Source organism: Pollicipes pollicipes, unplaced genomic scaffold (assembly GCF_011947565.3).
Source record: "Pollicipes pollicipes isolate AB1234 unplaced genomic scaffold, Ppol_2.1 Scaffold_1600;HRSCAF=1878_pilon_pilon_pilon, whole genome shotgun sequence".
Classification (NCBI taxonomy): domain Eukaryota; kingdom Metazoa; phylum Arthropoda; class Thecostraca; order Pollicipedomorpha; family Pollicipedidae; genus Pollicipes; species Pollicipes pollicipes.
In genome coordinates this window covers 19,721,153-19,731,701 of record NW_023595962.1, presented here as the reverse complement: position 1 = coordinate 19,731,701, position 10,549 = coordinate 19,721,153, and the positions used below count along the sequence as shown (strand labels likewise).

Genomic DNA, 10,549 nt, shown 5'->3' with positions numbered 1-10,549 from the left:
GGTCTGTCGCGCCCCGTTACACGAGCCGCGATGTCCGCCCCCGGTGGGTCAGGCCGTAACGGTGGCTCTGGCACGCCGGTCCTGCTCCCGTGACAGCGGGCCGTGGCTGCCGGTGCACCCGGCCGGCAGCCGCCAGGCACAATCGACCCGCCGCTGGCACGGCTACAGCCCTCACTGGCCCGCTCTTGGCCCGCCCAGAAACCTGCATTGGACTCGTCGTGGGCCGGCACGACGGTCCGATGGTGCTGCCGCCTGGTGGTCGACGCTGCAGCCTGCTGGGGTGGGCCGACGTCATTTATCCTCGGCTTGGCGGAGCCGCATTTATGATCAAAAAGGTGTCGCACAAACGAATAACGTCGCTCTGGATTAAAGAATTTACGTTTGTTGACAGTATACAATGATGCATTGATGTGAGGTGTTAGACAAAGCATAAGAAACACTCGAGTGCATGCCTGAATCTATGCCTCTTGAACAATGGAGTGGAGCATAAAGTTGGCCGTGTCTGCTAATTTCAAAATTGCTATCAACCACCCTTCGTAGGTACTGATTAGGAACGACAGGCCCCTAACACGCGCCCCGGTGACCGGTTAGATATCCTTCGCTCGGGTGGGCAGGGGGGCAATTTGACTCCCTCACTCAGATCTCTGGATCTAAGAAAACTAGGGGCACCAAACTTACAGGGTGTCTTGAACTGTACGTGAAATCACTTATGTCAAAGTTTGAGTGTCTGAGGTTATAAGCTTCAGATAAAATCAGGTAAACTAAGGTCAAGATTCCGGGTTGGTCTCTAAAGTGCCCTCAGAACCAAGGCAACTGTTTCTAAGCGAAAGGTTACAAGCTCATATGAGGTCAGTGACCTTGTTCGACTTTTTTAAGTCGAAAATAATTTAAGTCATGGTCATCAAAATCGCACAACACTGCTCCCAGTTTTCCATTTTAATAAGCGACAAATATTACGCCAGTCCGTATGTTTTTAAAACAAAATATCGAACCGATCATACTAGGTCAATGACCTGTTCTGGCCTCTAAAAAACAGTGGAAGATGTGTGATACCGCTCTTGCTGTCAATAAATTCGAGATGAGCACCACAAACTATCCCATACAGTAAGCCTTAGAGTAATAGGTCAGGTTGGTTTTGACCTTGACTTGACCTTCATACCTGACCTTAGATCAACTTAATTTCTTCATTCAATATTTGTGGTGCCTAAGAAAGCATCTCATGATGCATGGCTTTGTCGGACACTCTGTTATTGTATCAGATTGAATGACTCCCTAGAAATTGACCTACCATAGGTCAGCGACCATACAAGGTACATTTTTTTATGTCAAACGTTCCGCTATTCAGTTGTCTAGAGCTATGCAAAATATGCCGCGACTACGCCGCGCCGTTCGGAAACCATTCTGGAAAAACTTTTGGGGGGCAATTTGACCTCCACCCAAGCGCGTGTTAATGAGACTGCCTCATTTTAAAACACTGATCACCAACCAACACAGATATGCACCACAATGTAGTACTACACCGACAATGTCGCTTGAAAAAGAGTTGGGATAAAAAGCTATACTGGTGCATAGGTTAACCACATTTCTATGGCCACAATCACATGCATATGCCTGAAGAATAATCAAGCAAAGCAAGAAGTTATTAATAATATGTCAACAACAACAAAATATTTCACATCACTTTACAACAAATTATCTATGATATCCACCTCAACAGATTACCCCAAAGGCTATGGTAGTGCCAAAATGTTGAGAGGCAGACAAAATGTGGTCCGACTTAAAGACTAAGTCGCACTATTTGCTCTATTCGAGACAACTTGTAAGTACATGCCTTGCACGTTGCCACGGCATGAATTGCGGTTAAATGGACACAATATCGCTTTAAATGTCTTAATTCAAAGTTTAGACTTACCAAACCAATTAAGGACCACAATTAAACAGACCATTGCCCTAATCAAACCAAAGATGTCCCATACACCTTAAAACTGAATACTGCTGGATACAGCAAAAGATCGAAAATAGCATCAATAAATCTCACAATATTTATCAAAATTTGCTGTTTCCCAAAGCTGACCACATCCATAGTCTTCATGCTAATGTAGAGTCCTAAATGACAATTCAAATGTTGTGCAGACAACAAAAATATGCTGGCGTACCTATCCATCAAGCATGCTATAAGAAAAAAATATATTTCATTCAGGTGTGTGAGTGTGCTCCAGTTACAGAGTGTGCTCCAGGTCTAGAGTGTGCTCCAGTAGTTTATAAGACCCAAATAATACGTAAGATTGTTTATTCCATACGTTGGCAGAAGGCAGAAACCCCACAATATAAAGTAATTGCCAGTTTTCCCATGTTCTTTTCCAAACTATTTTCCATGGAAAATAGTGTTCTTCAATAGTGTTTAATAATGATATAAAGCAAATTAAAATGCAAATACAAATTTCGTACATCAATCAGCCAGCATTCAGGCTAGACAGGATTTCCAAATAGGTGATCGCTATCACCTATCCTTGCTCAGCTAACCGAAATCCCAATTTACATTCCAAACTAACACTGAACCTGATGGATGAACAGGAAAACCGGTACATATCTCCCTAGCATATAATGCTCCTGAGATATAGGCTGAGAAAAGAGCAACACACCGTCTTTGTGAGTCAGGACTTAACCCCAACAAAGCATTAAGTGCGTTTAAATCAAGGCTGTCCGACGAGGTAGAACCGTCAGGTCCGAAAAAGTGCCAACATCGAGCTTGCGTGAGAATAGAGGTGGTTTGGAAGCAAAGCCTGCATGACGTCAAGTATACCATATTTGATGAAGTCGGTGGCACGGAGGCCTCTCAGTTAGCCAGCTGACTGCTACACAACCCTTTAGGTTGAACAGTGAGCATGACGCTGACGCTCGTTCGGGAGGCAGCAAACGAGAACGCCGTCAGATGTGGGGCATGGGTCGCTCCACAGCCACTTCGTTCGGGAGGCAGCAAACGAGGACGCCGTCAGATGTGGGGCATGGGTCGCTCCCCAGCCACTTCGTTCGGGAGGCAGCTAACGAGGAGGCCGTCAGATGTGGGGCATGGGTCGCTCCCCAGCCACTTCGTTCGGGAGGCAGCTAACGAGGAAGCCGTCAGATGTGGGGCATGGGTCGCTCCCCAGCCACTTCGTTCGGGAGGCAGCTAACGAGGTCGCCGTCAGATGTGGGGCATGGGTCGCTCCCCAGCCACTTCGTTCGGAAGGCATCTAACGAGGTCGCCGTCAGATGTGGGGCATGGATCGCTCCCCAGCCACTTCACGCGCGATGACGTCACAGCCGATGGTCCTGGAACATTGAACGTCTGATGCTCCGCTTCAGCCCGTGGAGCCGACCCAAAGCGTACAGCAGGCAGCAAATTGCAGTTCATGCCTTGCTTGCTTTTCTACTCAAAGGGAGTGCTCCACTTCTAAATGGGGTTTTGAACTGAAATGGTCATCTTCGAGATCACTGTGTGCGGTGCACAGCCCTACCCGTCTTAAAACCTAAACCTGACTATCTCAAGGTCACCATGGCGTTCATGACGTCATACTGACGCCATACCAATCCTGCCATTCAGTGATGCATGCGAGCATTCCCCGGCCATAGCAAGGAAAAGCGTAATTGCCGAGAAGTCCTTTTTATTAGGCGTTTGTGATCACGATTTCCAGATGTATCCAAGGTTGGCTCTCAATCACGCCTGTGCAAGGTAGGGTAAGGCCGCCTGCTCTTCAAGTACATTAGAACTGCCTGCTCTCTAAGTACATCAGGCCTGCCTGCTTTGTAGGTGCATCAGGGCTGCCTGCTCTGTAAGTACATCAGGGCTGTCCGCTCTGTAATACATCAGCACTGCCTGCTCTGTAAGTACATCAGGGCTGCCTGCTCTGTAAGTACATCAGGGCTGCCTGCTCTGTAAGTACACCAGGGCTGCCCGCTCTGTGAGCATGCCAGCGCTGCATGCTCTGTAAGTACGTTATGGCTGCCTGCTCTGTACGTACATCAGGAGTTGTTGCTCTGTAAGTACATCAGCACTGCCTGCTCTGTACGTACATCAGAGCTGCATGCTATGTAAGTATATCAGCACTGCCTGCACTGTAAGTACATTAAGGTTGCCTGCTCTGTAACTACATCAGGACTGTCTGCTATGTAAGTACATCAGGACTTCCTGCTCTGTAAGTGCATCAGCACTACCTGCTCTATAAGTACAACAGCACTACCTGCTCTGTAAGTGCATCAGCACTACCTGCTCTATAAGTACAACAGCACTACCTGCTCTGTAAGTACATCAGCACTACCTGCTCTATAAGTACAACAGCACTACCTGCTCTGTAAGTACATCAGCACTACCTGCTCTGTAAGCTGAGTGCCGCCCCGCCATTGGTGGCCGCTCTCTGTGATGGGCGCGATATTTAGCATGTGCCAAGTGTACCGCATCGTGCTTAGAGTCGTTGAGCGTGCACCCATTCGTATATTGTGACGCTGAAAACCCCAGCATGGCACGTTGAAACGAACTCGCACAACCACCAGTTCACATGAAGCAACACTTCTGCAATGGCACACAACTTGTCCTTTCTCCAGGGTACATAGAATGCTAAAACACGTCCAATAGCACCATGTCTTTCGTGACGTTGACCCCCGCTGTAAATGCTCTGAATGTTGGCTGCTCATTGACACCGCATATAGTGTATTGGCCTTGATGTCTCTGCCATATGAATGCGTGTAATTAGATTGTTACCATAGCAGCGCTACCTGGCCTCATATACCGTTGTGCTCTTACCATCACAAGACATGAACGTAATGAATGTGCTTGTTTTGCTATTTTGTCGATTTTGGCTGGCCTACACACTTCAAAAGTATGGCTGAGCAGATTACAAATTGTGCTGGATGATTATCACTGTCCTTGAGCCAGGGGAGTACAGGCCGGGAATGGCGAAGAAAGCTTTGCGAGGTATTTACAAGGTGCTGCTCAACATATCATAGCTGATTTTTTCTAAATATTTTGGAATGGTCAAGGCAGAGCAGCTTATTCACTCCGTGTCCATACATCTGGTCACCCAATAATCAGAGGTTAGTATTTGATATACACATTAACCACTCATGGTGTCCACACAGCAAAGAAAACAGAGGTGTTGCTTTTGTACGCTTGCGTCATTTGTATCAAAAAGCCGTTCAGTACCTCGTCATGTTCTTTTTTCTTCTTTTTAGTTGAAGTATGCAAATGAAATCCTGGAAAGATTTAGCTGGAGTAATGAAGTAAAGCATGCAATTTGTAACACGAATGTAGAAGTCCAAAACATTATTTGTCGTGCCCAAGCCAAACAAATTGAAACTGCAAACTCGTGCGGACTTGCTTTTCTAGCGATGGAGCGTGTATGGATGACTTGTGTTTGCATGATTCCGGGGCGCACACAACACCATGCTTGGGAATGCTTGCTGACTCGAAATTATGGCTGTCGGGATGCCTGACGACAACCGGTTGTGATGTGCCGACAACCAGGAACGTACAAATCATAGTCTCCGTTTTTACAGTGCGGTTGAAGTGCTGTAACGCATTCTAAGAGCTCCAGAAAATTGCACTTGCTACTACTGTAACTGCCAGGTCTTCGTAATTTCGCCACTGCCAATTGTCAATGCATCTGCAATATTTTGGTATTGTCAGCCTGTTTAGTGAATAGAAAACGCACCGTGCGAAGCCTGTGAGCCTGCTGTTTTGCCGTAGCAGTGAACTTCGCTGAAAACTCGCTGCATTCTGAGAGTCTTCTTACCGTACCCGTTGCAAGTTATTATTCACACGATGTTTGTGCTTGCTTTGACATTTCCCAAGGCAAGGAGTTCGGGTAATGCATGCATGCATCCATGCGAACATTGTTATAATCTGAGCACAGTTTCGTGATACAGTAATTCACATTCAGCAGTGTCGTCCTGCTATCACAAGCCAATGTCTCTGAACTCATCGGCAAACGTATAGAGGTCCAGAGGCAGCGGCTTATAACCCCTGGTTTTCAGCACCCAGTTTAGCTGGTGGATATAGCTCCACACCAATCCACGCAGGTGTAGGGGATACACTGTATGATTGGGCACTATGTCGTGTTTCTTGTTGTGAGCTCGTCCCTCCAAGTGACGACGCACGCACTCCATACGATCCGGATCGGGCTGAACATCCAGAAACTGAAGCATGCCTTGTAGTTCCCGCATGGTATTTGTCGTCAGGTGCTCATATATCACCACATGCGTCATATTCGTTCTCTCTACCCACTGACGGTTCAGTTTGTACCAATGGTTTGCGTGATACGCCGCGAAGTCAATCCACTCGTCTCCCTGAAACAGTTTTTGCCAATCGTTATCGTTGTTGAGGACGGATTGCGTTTTGCTGTAAATATTTAGCGATATGAGTGCTTTGAAGGGGTCTCGAACAACCAGAATGGCTCGTCGCGTGGTGTTGGCAGCAAACGTTGCCCAGTTGTATCCGTCTATCTCGGCTTCTGTGGCATTCCATGGCTCGGGAAAGTTGTGAGTCTTCATCGCTATTGTGGTGCCCTGCGTCCAGAGGCTTGTCTCGCCAATGAAGCCAAGGTGGGCTAGTTCAGCCCTCTTTTGACTCTTGACGTGGCTCCATATCTCTTCGTCTGAACGTCGTAAGCTTTCGCCCTTGACATACTTGATGTAGTTAGGTCCTCCAGAGCTGGTGTACAGGCCGGTAGCCGTCTCCAGCATGAAGCGGGTCCAGGTGTTGCCGGACCTCGGGAAGGACGCTAGACGTACCACTTCCAGGCAATTGTCCCGGGCGAACTTGGTGACAAAGTGGCGACACTGGGGGTCGGGGAGCCAAGCCTGCTCGGGAAGATTGCGTGCCCAGAGCTGGCTGATTGGCTGTCCTCTGTATAGGCCCTCAGAAGATGATGCCGTCACCGGCTGGTCCTGCTGCTGCATGTTTTGCCGCGCTTCTATGACTTGCTGCGGATGCGTCACGTTAATCAGCAGGATGCAGCCAACAGCAGCCAAGGTCAGAAGTGCGATGCGGCCGCCGATTCGGCCGAACGCCCCGCTGCCGTGGATGACGAGCCTTGATTTCATTATTGCGGTGTGTGACGCGTGAACTAATGTAGCATTTCTGCCGTTCTGTGCTTTATCTGAAAGCAAAACCGACAAAGTTGTCATTGCTGAGTGACATAAGGGTTCTACGTTCAGAGGTGTTGAAAGTTTTCCAGCTGAAGGCGTTTGACTCCCTCTTTCCATATCGTACACCTATAACGCATCCCTTTCAACTGCATCACATTACAGAGCGAGTGATGCAACGGTTGTAAACACGAGGCTAGCGCCAGCGGTTGTAAACACGAGGGGAGGCCAGCGGCTACAAACACGTCTTGACGCCAGCGGTTGAAGAGGTGTTCACTTTTGTGAATTTTTGGGCGCGGGGCCGAACTGAACTCACGATAACCAAACTTCCCCCTCCTATTCTCTCATCGGGCTTTAGACCACTTTATTTTGGGGCAAGGTAAGCTAAGGTTTTTAGTGTTGAATAGTTCATAAAAAGTCCAATCTAAGCAGCATGCTGGTCAAGCACGGGTCGTTCCACGGGGCAGGCAATGAACGCACGCGCCTCTTTTGATCAGCAAGTGAAGACGCCCTTTTTGCCTAGGGCGCCAAAGGCCACCTTAGGGCGCCAAAGGCGCTTCTCTATCGCAGTCATGGTAGCATTTTGGTTGTGGGAGACGGGGATTGCCATGAAGCCAGTGCCATGAAGATTAGTTTGGAAGGTTAGGACGAAAAGATAAGCATGAAGGACTTAGGTCATCCCCATATTCAAGCGCTTACCACTGAAATCTTACAAGCCTTTGCGTGTCTTATGACCTTAGGCGAGTGAAGGTCAATGCATCATATATTCGCTCAGCTGTTACGATTTGTATTTGATGGAGAGAGCAGTCACGACTTTTGTTAGGAGGGGAGGGAGGGTGGTTCTAGTGTTGGTAGGCGTCTCGCTATATACGAGCAACATGCGTCTCTTTGGGGAGGCAAACATCCGGCGACATTAACAGATCTAGCTATCCCGTTACGCAGGTCAGGCCATCGGCCAGATCTATACCCAACTGCAATTTCCTTTCTTTCTTCAATTAGATCAAGGTGGCCATACCCATTCCTGCAAGGTAATGATACATTATTAGGGCTAAGATTCTCGCTGGCATGCAGGTTGCGCACGACAATGTTTGGCCATAATTTGGCGCCGGATCACATTTTTCATCTTAACTTCTTGACATGACATCAAGCGTGACATGCCTCTATACTTGTGTGGGATTCAGGTTAAAAGCACACTGCCTGCATTCCATACCCAAAAATGCTCTGTGGAAACAACGATGGGAGCTGTAACCGTGTTGCAAAAAAAGCGCGTGCTATTAATAGGACATTGAAATGGATTGTTATGAATACGCGCGTTGGTCGGCGGTCACTTTGGCCCCTCCCCTTCCATAGGTTTCCAAAATAATTTTTGATCGGTGCGGCGTAGCGGTTTTGGCGTTGGTAGGTGCACAGCCATATACGGCGATCACGCGTTTCTTTGCGGAGGTCAACATCCGGCTTCGCTGGAGAGAAAGTTCTGACACCGTTACGCCTCGCCAAATTCGGCATAGTTATAGACAATTGAATAACGGGTCTTTAGGTATGGAGAGTTAGATTAAAGGGTCACATCGCTGACATATGAAAGGTGGAATGTAGAAGTCAAGCCATGACTATCAGCGACGACAATTCCTGCGGAATCATTCAAGGTAATGTGACAACGCAATGCCAAGTCGAGTATCCCATCTTCTCTTTTCACTTACTGTTACATCAGACGCGTACGGCTTCAGCAGTAATAGGAGGAATGTATACGAATACTTGTTGCGCAATAGCTTCCTCTGCAGAATTCTCGATCTCACGAACACACTTGTGCTTCGGTAGCTCAATGATGAGATACATTAAACATGCATGCGCTTGCAACATTTCGTCCGACACAGAACATCATTAGGCAGTTACAAATACAATATTCAAATGACATTACAGGGTGATCTTATCTATGCAATGTTTAGTAAAATCTGAATAAGGCACGAACTCGGTAATGTTGATCGCGGGGCAATTTTGAAACCAACCGATCACACTGGTTCAGACGAAGATGTAAGGGGACTCATTCAAGATTCCCTCCTTGATTCCTTTCACCAGGACTTGCCTGCTGAGAATTCGAGACTGAACCCTCGGCAAGGAAATCATCCTCCGCTGGCAGCAGGTGGTGGACTGTCAAACGAGCGGAGCGTGCGCCTATGTTACTTTGCCGTTAGTGACAGGGTTGTTTCCGCGGACGTCTACTGCTTCCAGAGCCAACTGCTTCACGTGGTGAGATTATTTTGGGGGATGTGCACGAAACCCGAGGTAGATTAACCTCGGTGGGCCCTGGTGGTTCTTTCTTTGGATAAAATTTTACGTCTGATATCTGTGTGCCTTTTGTCTTTGACATGCAGCTTACACCCACTGCACTCACGGCTGTTGCGGCCGGTCTCAGGTGGTCTGTCGCGCCCTGTTACACGAGCCGCGATGTCCGTCCCCGGTGGGTCAGGCAGTGACGGTGGCTCTGGCACGACGGTCCTGCTCCCGTGACAGCGTTCCGTGACCGCCGGTGTCCCCGGCTGGCAGTCGCCAGACACAATCGACCCGCCGCTGGCACAGCCACAATCCGCACTGGATTTCTCGTCGGCCCGACGGCGGTCCGACGGTGCTGTCGCCTGGTGGCCGACGCTGGCGTCTGTCGCCATCGGTCGATGTGATCAACCACCCGGCTGGCTGGGTCGAAAGTGCTTACGCCGTCATCGGCCCTAGAAATTTCTCACCAGCGTTCTTGCGCTCTTGCGGTATTGATGTAATAACCATCATAAGTGCATCTGACGGTGTGAGACTCATTGCTATAGCAAAGCTCGAACCTCTCGCTTCAACGAGGCGTCAAAGGCATCTTCAAGCGATAGGGTGCTATCGCTACGAACAGGCACAGCAAACACGAGACATCAAGGGCGTCTCCAAGTGATTAGTTGCTGATACCAACTACAGACACATTAAACAAGAGACATCAAGTTATCTCCAAGCGGTAAGGTGCTAACACCAAATACAGGCACAGCAAACACGAGACATCAAGGGTATCTCCAAGCGGTAAGGTGCTAACACAAAATACAGACACATCAAACACGAGACATCAGGGGTGTCTCCAAGCGGTAAGGTGCTAACACCAAACACAGACAAATCAAACACGAGACATCAGGGGTGTCTCCAAGCTGTAGGGTGCTAGCACCAAACACAGACAAATCAAACACGAGACATCAGGGGTGTCTCCAAGCTGTAGGGTGCTAGCACCAAACTCAGATACAGCACATATGAGACTTCAAGAGTGCAAAAGAGAAACGTCAAGCGCGCATACAGACACATCAAATGCGAGACATCAGGGGTGTCTCCAGGCGGCAAGGTGCTAACACCGAATACAGAGATATCAAATACGAGACACTAGGGGTGTCTCCAAGTTGCAAGTGTTCTAACG

General features: G+C 48.3%; 2 protein-coding genes across 2 annotated transcripts in view; both read right to left on the bottom strand.

Annotated features, from left to right (window-relative positions):
* LOC119091129 (WSCD family member AGAP003962) overlaps positions 1 to 141 on the bottom strand; it is a 9,338-nt gene extending 9,197 nt beyond the window's left edge. The window contains exon 1 of the mRNA XM_037213810.1: positions 1 to 141. This exon is cut by the window's left edge and continues 23 nt beyond it. The gene's annotated coding sequence lies outside the window, so the exon portion shown is untranslated.
* Positions 142 to 4,246: 4,105 nt separating this feature from the next.
* Positions 4,247 to 7,090, bottom strand: LOC119095008 (WSC domain-containing protein 1). The gene is made up of 2 exons (XM_037217918.1): positions 4,351 to 7,090; positions 4,247 to 4,298 (listed from the first exon to the last, which is right to left on the bottom strand). The coding sequence occupies exon 1, from the start codon at positions 7,075 to 7,077 to the stop codon at positions 5,932 to 5,934; it is 1,146 nt and encodes a 381-aa protein (XP_037073813.1). The 5' UTR covers positions 7,078 to 7,090; the 3' UTR covers positions 4,247 to 4,298; positions 4,351 to 5,931.
* Positions 7,091 to 10,549: the final 3,459 nt, after the last annotated feature.